General features: G+C 36.9%; 1 protein-coding gene across 12 annotated transcripts in view; it reads right to left on the bottom strand.

Moving 5' to 3' along the window:
* ALMS1 (ALMS1 centrosome and basal body associated protein) overlaps positions 1-22214 on the bottom strand; it is a 207591-nt gene that overhangs the window by 24276 nt on the left and 161101 nt on the right. For 11 of the 12 annotated variants that reach the window (XM_061155716.1, XM_061155721.1, XM_061155722.1 and 8 more), the window contains one exon: positions 19671-20830. In XM_061155716.1, the coding sequence (XP_061011699.1) occupies positions 19671-20830 (1160 nt within the window). The remainder of the gene's footprint in view (positions 1-19670; positions 20831-22214) is intronic. The other variant, XM_061155719.1, reaches the window with a different exon arrangement.

Here is a 22214-nt window from a genome sequence, read left to right as displayed (position 1 = left end):
TCAATTAACATATGGGAAAAACTAGAAGGTTAGAAAATGATCATTAAAATTTTATAGAGGGTGGTAGAGCTAGATGACATGAGTCTCAAAAATTATGGTCTGGAAGTGGTCCTCTCACTCTTTTTTCCTTCTCTGCATTCTCTCAGATCTTTCCTCTTGGCTTTAGTATTTATAAGGATTATGATCACCTTTACATGGATGGCTCTAAAATCTTTATTCCACTCATGAGGTCTTATATATCTATGGTTTTAGACATTTTCACTTGGATGCCCTGATCCAACTTCAAGTTTAATAAATAAAACTCCAAATTTCATAAGTCAGAATTAGTTTCCTCTTCTTATCGCTCCATTTTGATTACCTTATCACATAGGATTTTAGTTGCTTTGGACAGAAATTTCAAAAGAACCATGGCTATTAATTACCAAATCCAACTGATAAAAGCTCAGCTTAAAAACAATATTAATTTTTCTCATAAATTAACTTGTGAATATCACTATGTTATTTAAAAATCTGACAATTAGCTAAATATTAGGCAATAAAATTATACCTAGACACACCAAAATAAATTCCACGCGGATTAAGGATTTAAGTACATTGTCTTCTACCCTAACATGATAAAACAACAAAAAAACCCCAAGGAGAATGCTTTCTTATAATTGAGGATGGCGAGACCTTTCTCAGCATGTGACAAATAAAGCTGAGTATACAACAATGCCATTAACACCACTAGATAGTTTTAGATAGTGCCTGCTCAGTCACGTTCGATTCTTTGCGACCCTATGGACTGTATGTAGCCTGCCAGGCTCCTCTGTCCATGGAATTTTCCAGGCAAGAATACTGCAGTGGGTTACCATACCCTTGATTAATATCATATAATTAACACTCAACAATTAATAGAAATTCTTCAGAGAAAAATGTGCGGAGTATATAGGAAGTTAATTCTCAAAATAAGAAATGTAACAAGAAACCTCTAAAATCTAATATTTAAAAATGTAATTTAAAGCAATGAGTTTTTTCACACATCAGATTCACAAATATTAGAAGGACTGATACTACTCAAACCTGTCAAAGGACTGAAGAAACATTCCCTCATCTTGTTGGTGGGCACATATATTTGTACAAACTTTCTGGAGGGCACATAATTAGGGGTGGGAAGGTCTATAGATTTACTGATGGTCTTTTAAATTTCTGTTGTTAATGATCTACTTAGATATTTTCTTAGAAAATCATCCATCTAATTTAGGTTTTAAAATATATCAGCCTAAAGTTGCACATAGTAATCTTAAGAAAACCACATTTTTGACTGGAGTTATATCCTTCCAACCTATTAACACTGACCCTTTTCCTATAGTCACAATAACTAAAGATTTGGTCTTTTTTTTTTTAAGAGGAAGATCTTGGTTATATTGATCAATCTGGGGGACTGATTTTTAGAATGCTTACTTTTTAAAAATTATTTCCTAGTTGAATTTGCTCAACTAAAATATTAAAGGCTCTATATTTTCCTCTAAATATAGGTTTAGTCACATCCTGTAAGATTTGGATATTGCTTTTATTCTCATTAATGAAAAAAAAAATTCTACAATCTCAATTTTTAGTTATCACCCAAAAGTTTAGAATATTTTAAATTGTTCCTTTAAAAAAATTACAGCCATTAAATACCAACCTTACTGTATTGTGGTTAGAGAATATAAGCTTAGTTACTAATATACTTTGGGGATTTCTCAACATTTTGCCTAAGTGTACAGTTAATCTTTGTAAATATTCCAAGGACATTTGGAATAACTGTGAATGCTGTGTTTTAGGAATAAAGTTTTATATAGATATCTTAAATCAGCACTGTTAATACTGCTATTAAATACTATTTTATCTGTTATATCAAAATCTGGTAAAAAACAATTAAAATATTCCATCCTTGTACTTTTGTCACATTCCATATTATACCTGGATGAACATATGAATGCATCCTGGTTGCAAGCACAGCGGTAATGTTGGCAGTCTCTGACAGACTCTTTCTTCCCTTGGAAATTACAGAGTGGAGATGGGGTAGATTCTCACAAAAAGTAACATTTAATTAAAAATGACCAAAAAACCCCTAACCTTTCAATGGTTTAGAAACTTGTATTTCTAATCTGGCAAAACTATAAATTATTGACTGAAAAATCAAAATAAAGGTATTTTCATGCACTGCAGGTAGAAATACAGACTAGAAAGTAATTTGGTATTAATGCAGAAAATTATGTATATATATAATTTATGATCCAAGAATTCCACTTCTGGATTTATGTGCCAAAGATAGCCTCACAAGGTCCATAAGGCAATATGAACAAGGATGTGCACTGCTGGTGTTTTGCATTGTTGGGCATTGACAACAAGCTGGGTGTTAATTACAGGGAAAGGTAAACTGTTAGAGGCACTCAATGGAGGACTGTGCAATGATCAGAAACCTGAATTAGATGTATGAATAGTACTATACATGCATCTTAAAAATACAATACTTAGTGAAAATAACAAAAATAATGATATACATTTTATATAAGCTGAAAATACATGATAACCAAAGAATATATATTTTCTAAGAACTCTTCTAAGTCGGTGGCTCAGAAGGTTAAAGCGTCTGCCTGCAATGCGGGAGACCTGGGTTCGATCCCTGGGTTGGAAAGATCCCCTAGCGAAGGAAATGGCAACCCACTCCAGTATTCTTGCCTGGAAAATCCCATGGACGGAGAAGCCTGGTGGGCTACAGTCCATGGGGTTGCAAAGAGTTGGACACGACTGAGCGACTTCACTTCACTTCTAAGTCAAAAGATATTTACATAGGCCAGTTGCATATAGGAGGAGAGGAATGAGGATGGGATGTGGAAATCAAGTTTTTAAAAGCAACGCCATGAACCTAGGAGTATACTTAACTCAATCCTTGGCAGCTGAAGTTAAAAATTTATTTTATTTTGGCATAAAAACTGTGTATAGTACTTTACTAATTCTATTCTATTACTCTGCTTCTCGAAGGATTTATGATGTTTAGATTGGAATTCAAACAGGCACTTTACGCAGAAACTAGAACACAATGAGAAGCTTAAGAATTCTGTTTCCCAGCTCTTAACTAATGTTTTGTTTGTTTGCTCAGTCTGGCTGAGGTCATTTTTTAGTTAGTGCCACAAAAGTTTTTTTATGGCTTCATATTAGAAAATACTTAATTCTTATTTAAAAAACATGAAAAATTAAAAAGAAAAAATGTATAAACCCACAATCTTAAAATAACCTGCTAATATTTTTGTTCCAGCTATATAAATACATGTGTATGTTACAGCTTGCTTTTTATCTCTTAACATATAATGAAATTTATCCTTGGGTTCAAATATACGGCCTTTGATTGCTGTTTCTCTCCATATATGTGTGACTGTGAAGAGTGATATTAGACTGTTTTATAAAAATGTAAGAAACACCAGTAAACATTTAAACACTACTAAAGCTATCATTTTATTCTCTCATGGATGTCTCCTTGGTAGTTAATGTTGTTCATTTGCCCAGCCGCTGGTAACATGGGCAACTGGAAATAATGAGAGATCAAAAATACAGAAAAAGCATTCATCTTTAGCTTTTCTTCATAAACAAAAACTGAATGTGACTTATTTTGTACTGACGGTAGTAAACTATTCCTTTTCTTTGACCCCCAATATACAACCAGACAGTGAGAGAGGGGAAAAGAAAAACAGAGAGGGAGAGAGCAGACAAGCAGAGGAAGAACCTGCGAGAGAGAGAGAAGGAAAGTAGCTTTCACAGGAGATACACGGCAGAGACAGTGAGACAACAGACAGCATGAAGTGGGGCAGAAGGGAGCACAAGTGCACAGAACGTGGGTGCAGAGAGGCAGAAAGAACACCGATGTAGACAGAGTGCAGAGATACTGTCCTAAGAAAGAGCATGAATTCCAGAGCGTGGGGGGAGCCTGCACAGACCCAGCAAAGGCAGGCACAGGGAGAGAGTCAAAGAAAGAGCAGGTGCAATCAAAGGAAGACAGGAAGAAAAGCAGGCACTTGTGGTTATTCCCTTCTACTGACTCTTAAACCCTCACATGTACATGTCCTGGATACACATGTTCAGGGAGAAAAAGCATTAGCATATCTAAGGACACCTGGTTAAAGATAAGATAGGCAATTCAAAAAAGAAATACGGAAAAGAAAATAAAAACTCAGTAGGTGTGATCAATCAGGCTAGATACCGTATTTCTGGCCTATGTGGCAAATATTAACAAGAATGCTACTGGCAGGTACTGAATCAACATTTCAAGAGGATAATTTAGTAGTGTGGATTAAACATTTTTCATGTAAGTACTTGGTAACCCCAAAATTCTATGTTTAGAAATGTATCTCTAGGAAAGAAAAATTCATAAATATGTACCAAGACTACCCACCAAAGTGCAAATTATGATAAAGTGCAAAAAAAACCTTAAAACTAACTAAATATTGTATTTATACAATGGAACTCATAAAGCTATTAAAATGACTAATAAATCTTCATTTATTGGCATAGAAATATGTCTATGATATATTAAGTATAGAGTTTCAAAACAATATACATAGTATGATTTCATTTTTTTGGACCGTTGTTTTTCTCCATATATGAAAATGATTGTGAAGACTAATATGAAATCAGTTTTATAAAAATGTAAGAAACACTGATAAACATTTAATTGGACAGTAATAAAAGTCTCATTTTATGCTGTCATGGAGGTTTCTTCATTTGATATTTAGCTTCATTAGAATGCCCTTTAAGCAGATCCAAGGTAAGCAGTAGGTGTGTGCAACATAAAATATAAACCTGGAAGCTTATTTATGAAAATGTTAATCATGACTATTTCAGGATGGTGAGAATTATGGGTGATTTCCAAGGTCTTTATATTTTATGTATTAAACTCTTTATATTTAGTTATATTTTTACTTTTACATATACAAAAGTAATAAAATAATATCTTTTTTGACAAAAATAGTTGTTACTAAAGAGAAGAGAAAGATGTAAAGTGGTTGAAGCATCAAAAAAAGCTATCATGACAGGCAAGTCCTCCACTACAGTCTATGAGAAGCACAGTTTTAGTTGAGAAGAAGCCTACAGTAAAAGAAGAAAGTGAATATGAAAGAGAGGGAAAAAAAAAACCTAAGAAAAGAGATAATGGATTTTGGAAAATATGATAGCACAGAGACAGGCTTAATGAACCTCTTTCAAATAACTGAAATACACAAACAAAAACCATCAAAAAGCGAAAAAAGTATTCAGAATCTAGGGAACAGACTCAACTCATGCCACAAAATTCCAGAAATGATGTCTAAAGAAACAACTTGGGAATAAATTTAGGGAGCCACACAAAGCTCTTCCTACACAAAGGATCATACAGAAGGGTAAAAGGTGAATCACCTGAATTCAAAATATCCCACTGGTATCTCAGAAAAGGGACTGATTATAATAAGCGGCCCAGGAGAAATAACATGTCTCCCAAGTGGAGACAAGTTCCCAGTGAAAAAATAGCTCCTTCTGTCCTAGCCAGAATGGTTTACTGTATACCCTCTTTGGCCAGGAAGAAATCAGAAAAAGGGATAGGAAATAACCTCTTAAGTCTAAAATTAAGTCTTTAGTTTTACTAAAATTTGCTAGAAAAAAAATAAACCTCTGCTATATCACTGCCCACACGAAACACAGCAATGCTATGAAAGCAGCTACCAGCTGACTTTAGTGCAACAGCAAAACTCAAGGGCATGTCCTATAGAACCAGGTATTTTCTCACCTCCACACTTAGAAAAGTGGCCATCAGTTTATGTTTCAAAATAATGGCAGAGAAAAATATCACCTGCTAAAGCTGTCCAGAGTCCTAGAATCAATTACTGTCTTTCTGCCTTTCCCAAACTCTGAAAGGCAAAAAAATCTACAAGCCATATATAATCAACCTTCAGGTTCACGTCCTAGGAAGGGGACACTCAGTATCTTGTAAACAGATAATAAGCCAGTCAGAAAGAACTTAACCACATTACCTGGGGTCAAATAAATGGTTTTCACAAAACTGTTTAGAGACAAAGGTAATCTGAAAAAAAGAGAAGATAATATGACAATATTCTATAGCATTAAAGTGGAAGAAAGGAAGAACAAAAAAGGGGGGAAAGAATTTACTTTGCCAGGTTTATCCATTTTAGTCAATGAAGAACTGGGTACTTCCCGTGTGGTACAGTGGGTAAGAATCCACCTGCCAATGCAGGGGACATGGGTTCAATCCCTGATCTGGGAAGATTCCACATGCCGTGGAGCACCTAAGCCAGAGTGCTGCCATTACTGAGCCCACGTGCTCTACAGCCCACAGTTCACACCTACTGAGCCCCTGCGTCTAGGGACTGTGCTCCACAATGAGAGAAGCCACCACAAGCCAGTGTTCCACAGCACAGAGTAAGTTCCCACTCGCTGCAACTACAGAGTGTGGCTGCCCAGCAAAGACCCAGTGCAATCAAAAATAAATAAATAAATAAATAAATAAAAAAGAATTTGTACTTTCACTTTAGAGAAAATTTTAAAAGAACATGGACTTAATGAAATAGATCCAAGATAAGCTGGGAAAACAGAGGGAGATTAACAGGTTGTTGACAAAATGAAGACAATTCATTAAAAAGTTAATGAATATATGCCATATGCTGGAAAACCAATGCCAGGCATCAAAGGAAAAAACTGAAAACCGTAATTATGTCATTACATCACTGCAGAATTAATTTGTGCAAAATAAAACAGAAATTTGATTTAAAAAAAAATAAAGAAAACTTAGCCAATGGAGCAGAGTACAGTTTAAAAAGGTCTCCTGAAATGGAGAGAAAAAGATGAAGGGAATGAAAATAATCAGAATGCAAGAAGAGGATTATATATGCGGCACTGGCCCCAATACTCAGTTGTAAGAGAGAAAACAGGTTGAGAGGAAAGGAAAAAACATTCTAGGATACAATTTTGTAAAGTTTTTGCTGAAATTAAAAGTAAATCTGAATGTACAAGGGATACAGAGTTACTTGGTACCAGAAAAAAATTAATATCCAGAATACATAAAGCAAAAGTGACAGAAATACAAGGAGACAAAGACAATTCAACAGTAATAGCTAGAGACTGCAATGTAACACTTTCAAAATGGATAGAAAAATTTGACCAGCCAATAAGGAAACTGAAGGCTTGAATAACACTATAAATCAAGTAGATCTAGAGACATATACATAATACTCCAACCTATGGAGGCAGGATACACATTCTTCTTGAGGGCATATGTAATGTTCTCCAGAAGAGACCATATGCTAGGTCAAAATAGTCACAATACATTTACAAATCATACACAGTATTAATATGTTCTCTGACCACAATGGAATGAAATTAGAAATCAATAAGGAACTCTGAAAATTTCAGAAATAATAGAAATTAAACAACACACTCTTAACTGCCAATGTTTAAAGACAAAATCACAAGGGCAATTATAAAACACTTTGAGATGAATGAAAATGAAAGCAAAACGTAACCAAACTTATGGGCTGCAGTGAAGGCAGAGCTTACAGAAATTTGTACCTCTAAATGCATATATTAAAAAAAGCAAGATTTCAAATCTATAACCTCATCTTCCACCTTAAGAAGCCAGAAAAAGAACAGCAAATAAAATCCAAAGCAGGCAAAATGAAGGAAATTATGTAGATTAGAATGAAAATATATGAATCAGAGAATCAAAAAAAAAAAAAAGAGAAAATAAAAGAAATCAAAAGTTTGTTCTTTGAATAGATCCAAAAAATGGACACATTTTAGCTAGACTCACCAAGGGGAAAAAAAGGGAAAATGTAAATCATTATAAATTAAGAATGAACCAGGGGGTGTTACTATCAATCACACAGAAATTAAAAAGGATCATAAGGGAATATTATGAACAATTTTATGTCAACAAATTAGATAACCTAGATGAAACAGACAATTTCTTAGAAAAACAACCTACCCAAACTGACTCAAGCAAAAACAGAAAATGTGAACAGAACTATAATAAGGGAAGAGACTGAGTCAGTAATCAGAAAATATCCACCAAAGAAAAGCCCAAGCCTGTATTTCACTGGTAAATTCTAAAAAAACCATTTATAGAAGAATTAACAATAAGTACTCACAAACTTAAAAAACAATAACTTCAAAACAAGAGGGTTTCCTTGGTGACTCAGGGGTAAAGAATCTGCCTGCTAATGCAGGAGACACGGGATTGATTCCTGACCCAGGAACATCCCACACGTTGTGGAGCTACTAAGCCCATGTGTCACAACTATCGAGCCTGTGTTCTAGAGGCCGGGAACCAAAATTCCTGAGCCCATGTGTCCCAACTACTGAAGGACACACACTCCAGGCCTTGTGCCCTGCAACAAGAGAAGCTACTGCAATGAGAAGCCCACGTACTGCAACTAGAGAGTAGCCCCTGCTTGCCACAACTAGAGAAAACCCTGCGCGGCACTCAAGACCCAGCACAGCCAAGAAGAAGAAAAAACAAGGAGGATCACCTCCCAATTCATCCTATGAGGATAGCATTACCTTGAGAAAAAAAGGCTAAGATATAATAAAACTACAGACCAGTACCCCTTATCAATACAGAAGGAAAATCTTCAACAAAATACTAGGAAACTGAATCCAGCAACACACAAGAATTATACATCAAAATTAGAAGGGATTTACCTAGGGAAGGCAGGGTTGGTTTCATAAATGATTATCAATGTAATACACAATATTAATAAAGAAAGAAAACATATTATCATTTCATTATACGTAGACAAAACATATGGCAAAAACCAAAACCCTTCCATAATAAAAACTCTCAACAGGGACTTCCCTGGTGGTCCAGTGGTTAAGACTCTTCCCTTTTACTGCAGGAGGTACAGATTAGACTAGCTGGAGAACTAAGATCAGGCATGCTCTGTAGTGTGGCCAAAAAGTAAAAAAAGAAAAAAAAAAAACAATAAACAAAATAGGAATAGAAGAGAATTTCCTCAATCTGACACAGCATTTATAAAAATCTCAGAGTAAACATCATCCTTAATGAGCAGAAAGATTTCTCCCTAAAATCAGGGGTAAGATAAGGATACTCATTCTTACCACTTCTATTCAAGATAGCACTGGAGGTTCTAGCAAGGGAAACTAGGCAACAAAGAAAGATAAATGACATGATATTGGAAAGGAAAACAATATCTATTTGCAGATGACACAATATTCTACATGAACACACATAACTCAAACATACTCAAACTTATAAACAAGTTCAACAAAGTTTCAGTGACCAAAATAAATATGAAAAATCAGTAGATTCCTGTGCAGTTCAGTTCAGCTGCTCAGTCAAGTTTGACTCATTGTGACCTCATGGACTGCAGCACGCCAGGCTTCCCTGTCCATCACCAACTCCCGGAGCTTGCTCAAACTCCTGTCCATTTAGTTGGTGATACCATCCAACCATCTCATCCTCTGTCATCCCCTTCTCCTCCTGCCTTCAATCTTTCCCAGCATCAGGGTCTTTTCCAATGAGTCAGTTCTTTGCTTGTTACACTTGTTCATCTACACTAACAAGTCCCAAACTGAACTTCAGAAAACTAGTTATGTTGGTTATTAAAAAGAATAAAGAATAAAATACTCAATATACTTTTAACAAAAGAAGTACCAAACTACAAACATCACTGAAAGAAATTAAAGATGACCTAAGTAAGCAGAAAGACATCCCATATTCATGGATTAGAATATTTAATATCATTAGAGTAACAATATTCCTTAAATTCTTCTACAGTTTCAATGCAATCCCTCCCCAAGATTCAAGTTGTCTAGTTTTATCTTTTGGGCAGAAACTGACAAGCTGATCTGAAAATTCCTATGACCTAAAAATAAGCTTGAAAAGGAAAAAACAAAGTTGGAGGATTCACACTAATTAGACAGTGTTGTAGTGGAATAGAGAGAGACGTAGGTTCAGTGGTTAGAAATAAACCCTTACATTTATAACTTTATCATTAAAAAAATTAAAACAAAATTTTTTTCCCTTTATGATCAATTGGTTTTTGCCAAGGATGCACAGAGAATTCAATGGAGGAAAGAACAGTCTTTGCAACAAATGGTACTAACTGGATATCTACAGGCAAAAGAAGGAAATTGTACTATCTCAACACCACATACAAAAATTAACTAAAAAATGTTCATCAAACTAAAAGTAAGAACTAAAGTTATGAAACTTTTAGAAGAAACAAAAAAGAGTAAATATTTTATAACCATGGGTTAGATAACAGTTTTAGATATTATACAAAAAGAATAAGGGACAAAGGAAATAACAGATAAATTGAACGTTTTTGTCAAAATTAAAACTTTTGTACCACAAATAATATCATCAAGAAAGTGAAAAGCAAGTCACAGAATGTAAGAAAACATAAGGGACTTGTATTCAGAATAGACAAAGAAACAGTAATAAAATGACAAATGACTCAAGTTTAAAATGGGCCAAGGATCTGCATAGATATTTCTCCAAAGAAGATATACAAATGGCCATCAGGCATATGAAAAAATGCTCAATATCAGTAGCTGTTAGGGAAATGCAAATTAAAATCACAGTGACATAACTCTTCACATCCATAACATGGCTACTATCAAACGACAGAAAACAAGTGTTGATGAAGATGTAGAAAAACTGGAATATGATCTAGGTGCAGCCACTAGATGCAGAAGCAAAATGGTGCAGCCACTTTCAAAAACACTTTGGCAGTTACTCAAAAGCTTAAACAGAGTTACATGATTTAGCAATTCTATACCTAGGTATATACACAGCTAAGAAAATTGAGGAAAGAGGTTGACACAAAGATTTGTACATTAATGTTCACTGCAGCATTTTTCATAATGGCTGAAAGAGCAGAAACAATCCAAACGGGTCCAACAACTCATGAATAAACATGTTGTACATGCATATGAAATACTGTTCAGCCATAATAAACAACTGACTCATGCTACAAAATGAACCTTGAAAAAATTAAGGAGAGGCTAGGAAACGACTGTTAATGTGCATGGAATTTCATTCTGGTATGAGAAGAAGGTTCTGGAATTAGTGGTGATGGTTGTACTTTAAAAGAATGAATTGTAGGGCTTCCCTGGTAGCTCAATGGTGAAGAGTCCGCCTGCCAATGCAGGACACTTCCATCCCTGGTCCAGGAAGAACCCACAGGCCTCAGAGCAACTAAGCCTGTGCCCCACAATTACAGAATCCCATGCTCTAGAGCCCAGGAGATACAAATACTGAGCCCATGTGCTGCAACTACTGAAACCCATGAGCCCAAGAGCCTGTGCTCCACAACAAGTGAAGCTATCAAAAAGAGAAGCCCATGCACGGCAACTAGAGAGTAACTCTCAGCTCGCCACAACTAGAGAAAAGCCCGTGCAGCAACGGAGACCCAGCAGAGATAAAAACATAATTAATTAAAAAAAAGAATGAATTATAAGGTACATAAATTTTATTTTTTGACCAACAATGAGACATAACCTGGGAAAGTAAGAAAACGAATTTTAAAAACCTGACAACAATCCAGGATCCAACATAGGGAAAAAAATATCATGGTTGCATCTGGCACAGATATATTACACATAAGCACCCAGAAAAGGAGGAACAAAATTAACTGAGTTTTGAATTAAAGATTATTACTGGGACTTCCCCAGTGGTCCAGTGGTTAAGAATCTGCCTTGCAACACAAGGGTTCGATTCCTGGGAGGGAACTAAGATCCCACATGCTACATAGCAACTAAGCCTGAATGCCACATCTAGAGTCCATCTGCCACAATGAAAGATCCCGCACTGTACAATGAAGATCCGTGTGCTGCAACTAAGAGCTGAGACAGCCAAATAAATAAATACATATTCTAAAAAACTGTTTAAAAGGTTTATAGCCAAACAAGTTGTTACTCCTATACAAAGGTGACAGAATGATAATCTAAAAATAAATACTGGTACACTGGGGGAAGTGTGTTGTATGTGGGGAGAAGTAGGCACGCACAACCAACTTCTTAATTCTTCTTCTAATAGTGGAGTCAATAGATACTAACTTCATTTCTGACAGTGATACATTTGAGATAGTGGCTTAAGCATATTTGTTAGTTACACAGCTAATAAGTTAGCAAAAAAAAAAAATCTCAAAGAAATCTTATACCAATGAAAAAAATTGAAAACTGTAAGAAATCACTAAAAGTGATTCTTTTAAAAGATAAGAAACACTGAAGAACTAAGACAATTTTGGAAAAGAACAACGAAGTTGGAGGATCCACACTTCCCAATTTCAAAACAGTAATACAACAGTGAAATACTGGCATAAAGACAAGTAAATCAATGGACTAGAATAGACAGACAGAAATAAACCTTTGTGCCATATGGTCAATGATCTACGATCAAAGGATCTCTGACTCTGGACAAGGGACCAAGATCACTCAATGGGAAAAGAGTAATTTTCTTAACAAATAGTTCTGGGAAAACTGGATATCCACACACTCTACAAAAATTACCTCAAAACGAATTAAAGACCTAAAACCATAAAATTCTTGGAAGAACACATTAGGGGAAAGCTTCATGGCACTGGACTTGGTAATGATTTCAAAAGCATAGGAAGCAAAAGTAAAAGTCAACAACTGGCATTGCATCAACATTAAAAATTTCTGTGCATCAAAGAACATAATCAAAAAAGGTAACTCACTGACTGGGAGAAAAATTTATAAATCATGTATGTGATAAAAGGTTAATACTCAGAATACATAAAGAACTTCTACAACTCAATGACCAAAAAATAAATAACATGATTCAAGAACGGGCAAAGTATTTGGACAGACATTTTTCCAAAGATGATATATGAATGGTCAAGAAGCATGTAAAAAGATGTTCAACACAGGTAATCATGAAAGAAATGCAAAGCAAAACTGTAAGATATCACTTCATATATATTAGGATGCCACTATTAAAAAAAACAGAAAATAACAAGCGTTGGCAAAGATGTGGAGAAAGTGGAACCATCCTGTCTTGTTAGTGGGGATGTAAAATGGTGCAGCTACTGTGGAGAACAAGTATAGGAGTTCCTCAAATAGTTAAAAACAGAATTACCATATAACCGAACCATTCCACTTCTGGATATACATCCACAAAAATTGAAAGCAGGATCTTGAACGGATATTAGTACACTCATGTTCATAGCATCATTATTCACAACAGTCTAAAGGTAGAAGCAACACAAATATCTACTGATGGATGAATAAACAAAATGTGGTATACACATACATTGCAGTATTATTGTTCTTGTTTTTTTTTTAAAACACAATCCTGTCAGATGGAACAACACTGATGGTCCCTGAGGAAATGCTGAGGGAAATAAACCTGCTACTTAAGGATAAATACTGTATCCCACTTACATGAGGTGACTAGTGTCATCAAATGCTTAAGGATAAATCCCGTATCCCACCTACATGAGGTGACTAGCGTCATCAGATTCTTAAGGATGAATACTGTACTCCACCTACATGAGGTGACTAGTGTCCTCAGATTCTTAAGGATAAATCCTGTATCCCACCTACATGAGGTGACTGGCGTCGTCAGATTCCTAAGGATAAATCCTGTATCCCACCTACATGAGGTGACTGGCGTCGTCAGATTCCTAAGGATAAATCCCGTATCCCACCTACATGAGGTGACTGGCGTCGTCAGATTCCTAAGGATAAATCCCGTATCCCACCTACATGAGGTGACTAGCGTCGTCAGATTCCTAAGGATAAATCCCGTATCCCACCTACATGAGGTGACTAGCGTCGTCAGATTCCTAAGGATAAATCCCGTATCCCACCTACATGAGGTGACTAGCGTCGTCAGATTCCTAAGGATAAATCCCGTATCCCACCTACATGAGGTGACTAGCGTCGTCAGATTCCTAAGACACTCAAAATAGAACAGTGGTTGGTAAGGGTGCAGCATAAGGTGGTATGTATTTAATATCACTGAACTATACCATGCACAAAAATAAATTCAAAATGGATTAAAGACAAATGTAGGAACTGAAACTACAACCAAAAAAAGACAAAACTTCCTGAAGAAAACATAGGCAGTAAGCTATATGACGTTGGTCTTAGTACTTTTTTTTGGATGTATCTTCTCAGGCATGGGAAATAAAACCAAAAATAAACAAATGAGACTACATCAAATTAAAGAGCTGTTCCACAGCAAAGGGAACCATCAAGAAAAAGCAAAGGCCATCTACTGGATGGAGAAGATAACTGCAAGCAATTTACTGGAGAAGGGGTTAGTACCTAAAATAGGCAAAGGCTCTGAATAGACATTTTTGCAAAGAAGACATGCAGATGGCCAAGAAGCACATGAAAAGATGTTCAACATCACTAATCATCAGTAAAATAAAAAGCAAAAGTATAATGGGGTATCATCTAACCCATGTCAGAATGACAGCAAAATACAACAAATAACAATGTTGACAAGGATGTAGAGAAAACAGGATGCTCATGCACTTTTGGTGGGAATGTAAACTGGTGCAGCCATTACGGAAAACATGGAGGTTCCCCACAAAATTAAAAACAGAACTACCACATGACCCAACAATTAACTTATGGGTATTTTTAAAGGAAAACAAAAACACTAATTTGAAGAGATAAATCCACTACTATATTCACTGAAGCATTATTTACAATAGCCAAGATATGGAAGCATAAGAATTCTTATCACAAGGAAAATATTTTTTTCTATTTCTTTAACTTTGTATCTATATGAGATGATGGATGTTCACTAAACTTACTGTGATAATCATTTCATGATGTATACATCATGTGAAATGCCAGGCTGGATGAATCACAAGCTGGAATCAAAATTGCCAGAAGTAACAACCACCTCAGATATGCAGATGAGAACACCCTAATGGCAGAAACAGAAGAGGAACTAAAGAGCCTCTTGACGAAGGTTAAAGAGGAGAGTTTGAAAGCTGGCTTAAAACTCAACATTCAAAAAACTACGATCATGGCATCTGATTGCATTACTTCATGGCCAATAGAAGGGGAAATAGTGGCAACTGTGGCATTTTCTTGGCTCCAAAATCACTGCAGATGGTGACTGCAGCCATGAAATTAAAAGACAATTGCTCCTTGGAAGAAAACCTATGACAAACCTAGACAGTGTATTATAAAACAGAGCCATCATTTTGCCTACAAAGGTCCATATAGTCAAAGCTATGGTTTTTCCAGTAGTCATGTATGGATGTGAGAATTGGGCTATAAAGAAGGCTGAGTGCCGAAGAACTGATGCTTTTGAACTGAGATGTTGGAGAAGACTCTTGAGAGTCCCTTGGACTGCAAGGAGATCAAATCAGTCAATCCAAAGGAAACCTGAATATTCACTGGAAGGACTGGTGCTGAAGCTCCAATTCTTTGGCCGCTTGATGTGTAGTGCTGACTCACTGGAAAAGACCGTGATGTTGGGAAAGACTGAAGGCAACAGAAGAGGAGAGCAGAGGATGAGATGGCTAGACAGAATCACCGACTCAATGGATGGGAATATGAGCAAACTCCAGGAGACAGTGGAGGACAGAGGAGCCTGGCCTGTTGCAGTCCACAGGATCACAGAGAGCCAGACATGACTTAGCAACTGAAGAACAACAAATAAAAGACAAATCATTATGCTGTACTCAAACAGACATGTCAATTATATCTCAATCAAACTGGAAGAAAAATAACTTATAACACTTGTACATTGACAACTACAAAACACTGCTGGAAGACATTAAAGATCTAAATAAATCAAAAGACATTCTGTGTTCATGGACTGGAAGATAATATCATTAGGATGGCATTAAGCCCTAAAGCAAACTACCTATTAAATGCAATTAATATCAAAATTCCAATGACATTTTCAGCAGAAATGAAAAAGCTGATCCTAAAACTCATATGGAGACATAAGACCCCAACTGGCCCAAAGTGTCTTTAAAAAAAAAAAAAAAATTGTAAGGCTAACACTTCTCAATTTTAAAATTTACTGGTAGTCCAGTGGTTGAGAATCAGCCTTGCAATATAGGGGATGTGGGTTCAACTCCTGGTCAGGGAACAAAGATCCCACATGCTGTGAAGCAACTTAAGCACCAAAACTACTGATGCCTGTGCTCTACAACAAAGGACCCTGCATGACACAACGGAGATCCTGCTTGCCACAACTAAGACCCAAGGCAGCCAAATAAAAACAAACAAATAAATATTTAAAAAAACCCCAAAACTTACTACCAAAGCTACAGCAATCAAATCAGTGTAGTAACGGCATATAGATATGCATGTAGATCAAAGGAACAGAATTGAGAGCCTAGAAATAAACCCTCACATCTGTGGTCAATGGTGTCAGGACCATTCAAAAGGAAAGAAGAGTCTCAACAACTGGTGCTGGGACAACCGGATATCGATGTGGAAAGGAATGATGTTTGACTTCTGTGCTGTGCTGTGCTTAGCCGCTCAGTCATGTCTGACTCTCTGCAACCCTACGGACCATAGCCCGCCAGGCTCCTCTGTTACTGGGGATTCTCCAGGCAAGAATACTGGAGTGGATTGCCATGCCCTCCTCCAGAGGATCTTCCCAACCTAGGGATCAAACCCAGGTCTCCTGCAATGCAGGCGGATTCTTTACCATCTGAACCACCAGGGAAGCCCAAGAATACTGGAGTGGGTAGCCTATCCCTTCTCCAGGGGAACTGTCTGACCGAGGAGTCTAATCGGGGTCTCCTGCATTGCAGGGGGATTCTTTACCAGTTGTGCTACCAGGGAAGTCTGTTTGACCCCTACCTCACACCATATAGATAAATTAACTCAGTATACATCTAAGATGCAAGTAAGAGAACCAGAAGTATAAAATTCTTGAAAAAAATAAATGGACAAATCCTCATGACTCTGGATTTGGCAACGGTTTCTTAAAGATGACACCAAAAGCACAAGCAACAGAAGAAAAGATAGGCACACTGGGGCTTCATTAAACATAAAATGCTGTGCAGTGAAGAATAGTGAGTGGAAAACACATATTTGCAGATTACACATCTGGTAAGATTCCACAATCCAGAATATATAAAGAACTCTGACAACTCAAAAACATTAAGGATAAACAATTAAAAAGTGGACAAAGACCTGAATAGATGTTTTTCTAAGGAAGATATAAAAATGATCAACGAGTACATAAAAAGGTACTTTAACATCATTAATCATTATGGAAAGGGAAAGGCAAAACAAACCACAATGAAAATAATGGTGAGTATGAGATAAAACTTTGTACCTACTGGGATGGCAAAAAAAAAGGTAGAGTGTTGGTGAATGTGGAGAAGCTGGAACCATCAGAAATTGTTGGTGGGTATGTCAAATGAGGTAGCCACTGTGGAAAACAGTTTGAAGGTTTCTGAATAAGCTTAAAATTACTGGGTTGGCCAGAAAGTTCAAGTTCTTCCATAACCTCTTATGGAAAAACCTGAATGAAGTTTTTAGACAACCCAGTACCACATGACCCAGTAGTATTTCCAACTCCTATGTATATACCCACAAGAACTGTATGTAGGTGTTTAAAAACTTGTACACAAATGTTCATGTTGGGTCTATTCACAATAGCCAAAAGGTGGAAACAACTCAAATGTCCATGAATGAATGAAGAGATAAATAAAATGTGGTCTAAACAAATATTATTATTCAGCCATAAAAGGCAATGAACTACGGACAGATGCTGGGACATGGAGAAATCTCAGAAGATTATCCTATAAGTCAAAGAAGCCTGACACACCAGCCCAGGTGGGATGCATGAGACAAGTGCTCGGGCCTGGTGCACTGGGAAGACCCAGAGGAATCAGGTGGAGAGGGAGGTGGGAGCGGGGATCAGGATGGGGAATACGTGTAAATCCATGGCTGATTCATATCAATGTATGACAAAACCCACTGAAATGTTGTGAAGTAATTAGCCTCCAACTAATAAAAAAAATTTAAAAAATTAAAAAAAAAAAAAAAAAAGCTATCAAGCAAGTGCCTTTAAAAAAAAAAAAAAGAAGAAGCCTGACACAAAGATCACATATGATGTGATTCCAATGAAATGAAATAACCTGAGTAGGAAAGTTCACAGAAACACGAAGTAGACTCCTGTGGTTGTCAGGGACTGGGAGGAAGGAGAAGAGAGTGACTGCTTAATGAGGTTTCTCCCAGGGTGATGAAAAGTTCTGGAACTAGACGTGGTGACAGTTGTAAAACACTGTGAATATATTTAGTACCATGGAATTGTACACTTCAAAATGATAAAACTGTAAACTTTATGCTACATATTTTACTACACTCCCCCCCTCCCAAAAATGCTCTATCTGAATCCTTTCCCCCTATCTCCTCTATGGAACAAAATGCCTCAATCCTGTCTTTCCCTATTCTTTGCTTACTTAAAAAAAAATCTTATTGTACTATTTATACATGTAAGTATTGTCATTAAATACCTACCAAAAACTCAATTATGAGAAATAATTTATGGTAAATGTATGAATGTTTTGTGCCTTCTTCCCACTAGACTAGTGGTCTCAAAACTGTTTTGATCACGGGGTTCTACTGATTAAATATTTCTGAGCAGAAATTATTAGATACTTATAAATTATGTATTATTGCTGTATTTATATATTGTAAAACATAGACAAAATGTAAACTTTAAAAGGTTCATATTCCAATGAACCATTTTGCAAGTATCCTTATTTGGAGAGCACTTCTCCAAATAAATTTTATCTTGGGTTAAAGTGATGGTCTGCATCTACTGACCCTGTAATTCTGCCTTTATGGAATTCTCTAAATTAAGGCCATATTAGCCTCATATGACTATTGTTACTGAGAACATATCTTAAGGACTCCATTGAGGATTTTGTTACACCACAATGCCTTCTTGAGGACAAGATGAAATTTCTCTTAAGTCTTTAGAACCAGAGATATTTGTACCGCTCTTGAAAATTTTGTTTTTCTATTAGAGTTATGTAATTGATCACAAAATTCTACCAATATTAACTGGCAGAAAACATAAAGCAAAATTTGTGACTCACTTTTAGGAAGCATATCCACAAAGTATCAACTTGTCTTCCCGTTACTCTTAATTATTCACTCATTTGTTTTAAACATCACGTTGTAGCTCACTCCACCCTGGCTTCAATCTAACTTTCTATCATTCCAATTCTTCATCTACTTAATAAAATCATATCATATTACTTATATATGTATGTGCGTATGTATACGTGTGCTTAAAAGAACCTCAAAATTTCTTAAAAGATAGGGAGGAACGAATAAACAAAATCAACAGGCAAAGAGAAAGCAGGCAATATTGTTCAGAATGAAGGTCATTCTAAACCTGAAGTTCCCCTGTACCAAGGGTATACACTTTGCAGATTCTGAAGCATTTAGCAGCAAAGCTTTTCATCCAAAGGGTAATTTGTAAATGAGTGTTGATGAAAAGAATGACAACTCACAATAGCACTGTACTACACTTTCTCACTCTTTTCCAGTTGGTAGGAAATATTATAGGGAGGAAAGGGCAATTGGCTTTTTTTCACCTGTGTGCAAAGCTTAATGAAAGTCCATGAAAAAGGCAGTCACATTGCCAGATGGAATTTGTAGCCGTGTACCTGGATGTGTTTCCTTCTGGTGTGCTCTGAAGTAATTTGGGGATAACCTGTATTCAACGCTTTCTTGTTTTTCTTGCTCCGCTTCTCAAGGTATCTCCTCTGATGGTCGGTGACACTGCTGTATAATTTAATTCGCCTGGGTGACAGACAAACTCTTTCATGGCCAAAAGCATGGATCAGTCGGGCAGTGTCAATGGTGGAGATTGAGCTGCTCCTCTCATGCAAAGTCACTTCCTTATCCGTCTGGGTCAATATATCTGATTCCACAGGGGAAGTGGTGGTAGAAAGGATGTTGGTGGCCGTATCCGTGAGCAGCTCACTATCCTCTGAGTGTCTAGAATCTGAAGAAGTGTTATTTATATAATGAAAACCTGGCTGCTTTCTCAGGATGTATTTATCAAACTTAAACTGTTCAATTTTAATCTGATTGGCCCTCCCAGCTTGATGAGTAGAAAGAATCTTACTTTTAAGATCACCTGTGTGTTTGTGGCATTTCTCCAGGCTTTTATACCGTTTCTTTTTCTGAAGCTTGTTTCTCTGCTGTTGCTGTTTATCACTCCATTCCTTAACATCTTGCTCCCCCCTGCTGTCATCCTGCGTACTTTCTGAGGGCTGGAGAGAATGTGTGATGGGGTGCTGAAGAAGTTTAGCCAAACGATCAAGTCGCTCCACCAAGGAAAGCTCCTTCTTGGCACTGAACTGAGGTTTCTGTTGCTTCTGTCGTTCCTGATATCTGTTCCAGAGCTCATTCAACGTCACAGTGTGCTCGGCCGTTAGCTCTGCGGTGGCCTTAGGATCCCTTTTTACATCATTAATTTGTTTGTCAGATTTTGGAAAATCTCTAGCCTGACTTTTAGTAGCATGCTTCAATTCCTTGTTTTCCAAGTTTAAATTGATACTGAGGCTCTCTATTCTGGTATAATCTGTCTTTGTCTTTTCCATATTTTGACAAGGGGAAGGAAGACACGTGTATTCTCTTTGTTTGTCTGGATGATGTTGAAAGAAATCTTTCCAAGAATGCCTCATGAAAACACTTCTTCCTAAGGATTCATGGCAAAAATCTTGATCACTTGATAGGTGCACTGGATGATGAAAATAAAACTTAGCTGATCTGAATACAGAATGGGTAGTATTTTCAAATTCCGAATGACATCTGGATTCTGAAAATGAGGAAAAAAGAAAAAAAGATTTTGAAGTACTTTCAAAATATCTGCATTCCATTTAGAAATAGTATTCACATTTAATTCTTTATATACAAAACAAAGACTGAAGAAAATAACGGTTTCTATAGGTCAGGGATGCAGTTAGGTAAGAGTGGGCAGTCCCCAACCCTTTCCTGGACTACGAGGCCATCAGCTTGGCCTCCTTTTCTGCAGATGACCAGACTGTATCCATGAAATAAGCCGCCACAATTCTGAGAATTGGCCTCAAAGAAATGGGAACAAACTGGAATTGAAGACTAACTATACTTACAACAGTCAAGATGATGCTGATCAAACCACTGCATGACCAATTTCAAGACGACTGTCAGAGCTGACTGCAGTTTCTGCATGTAGTCCCCTCCTTCCACGTATATACCCTGAAACTTCTCTTTAAAAGCTCTTACCCACTGGTTGTCAGTGGGGCAGTCAGCCTTTGGACATAAGTGTCACCCACCCTCCCTCTGGTCTGCTAGCCTCCAAAAGAAAGCAAACTTTCCCTTCCATAAAAAGAAAAAAGAATGGTTTATATAAAGACTCAGAAAATTCACTGCCTGTACAAAGGATTCATGCTGTGTGCCTCGTGCCCAGACCCGCATGGTAATACTTCAAGAGACTCGGGGTCAAAAGACCCAGGCTCTGGGCTGGATTCTGCCTCAAACTGGCTGTATGACCTTGCGGAGGGCACTCTGGTTACTGGGATTGTAATAGCAGCTGTTATCTATCACTGCCTGCTATGTGTGGAGTATTATAAGATGTGCTCTCCCTCTGTTTTCTTCTCTCTTATAAAACTGATAGAGAGGTATTATTAACCTCATTTTCAGCAAAGAAACCTGAGACTTCATTTTTATCATCAGTAATTAAATGGACAATATTTTAAAAAATGCTAAGTCGTTACATGTTTTACAGCCCAAGAAAATTCCTTTTTCGTGAAATATCTTCACCCCTCCCTCCACGCAGACGATACCACTTTAATGGCAGAAAAGTGAAGAACAACTAAAGAGCCTCTTGATGAGGGTGAAAGAGTTGAGTGAAGACACTTGCTCCTTGGAAGAAAAGCTATGACAATCCCAGACAGCATATTAAAACCCAGAGGCATTGCTTTGGCCACAAAGGTCCTTCTAGTCAAAGCTATGGTTTTTCCAATAGTCATGTATGGATGTGGGGCTTCCCTGGTGGTTCAGATTGTAAAGAATCTGTTTGTGATGCAGAGACCCAGGTTCGATCCCAGGAAGATACCCTGGAGAAGGGAATGGCAACCCACTCCCGTAGTCTTGCCTGAGGAATTCTATGGACAGAAGAATCTGGCAGGCAACAGTCCATGGAGTCACAAAGAGTCAGACAT

This window comes from Dama dama, chromosome 11 (assembly GCF_033118175.1).
Source record: "Dama dama isolate Ldn47 chromosome 11, ASM3311817v1, whole genome shotgun sequence".
In the NCBI taxonomy this organism is placed as follows: Eukaryota; Metazoa; Chordata; class Mammalia; order Artiodactyla; family Cervidae; genus Dama; species Dama dama.
Note: the sequence above shows the minus strand (reverse complement) of the source record. Positions and strands in the feature narration are given on the sequence as shown.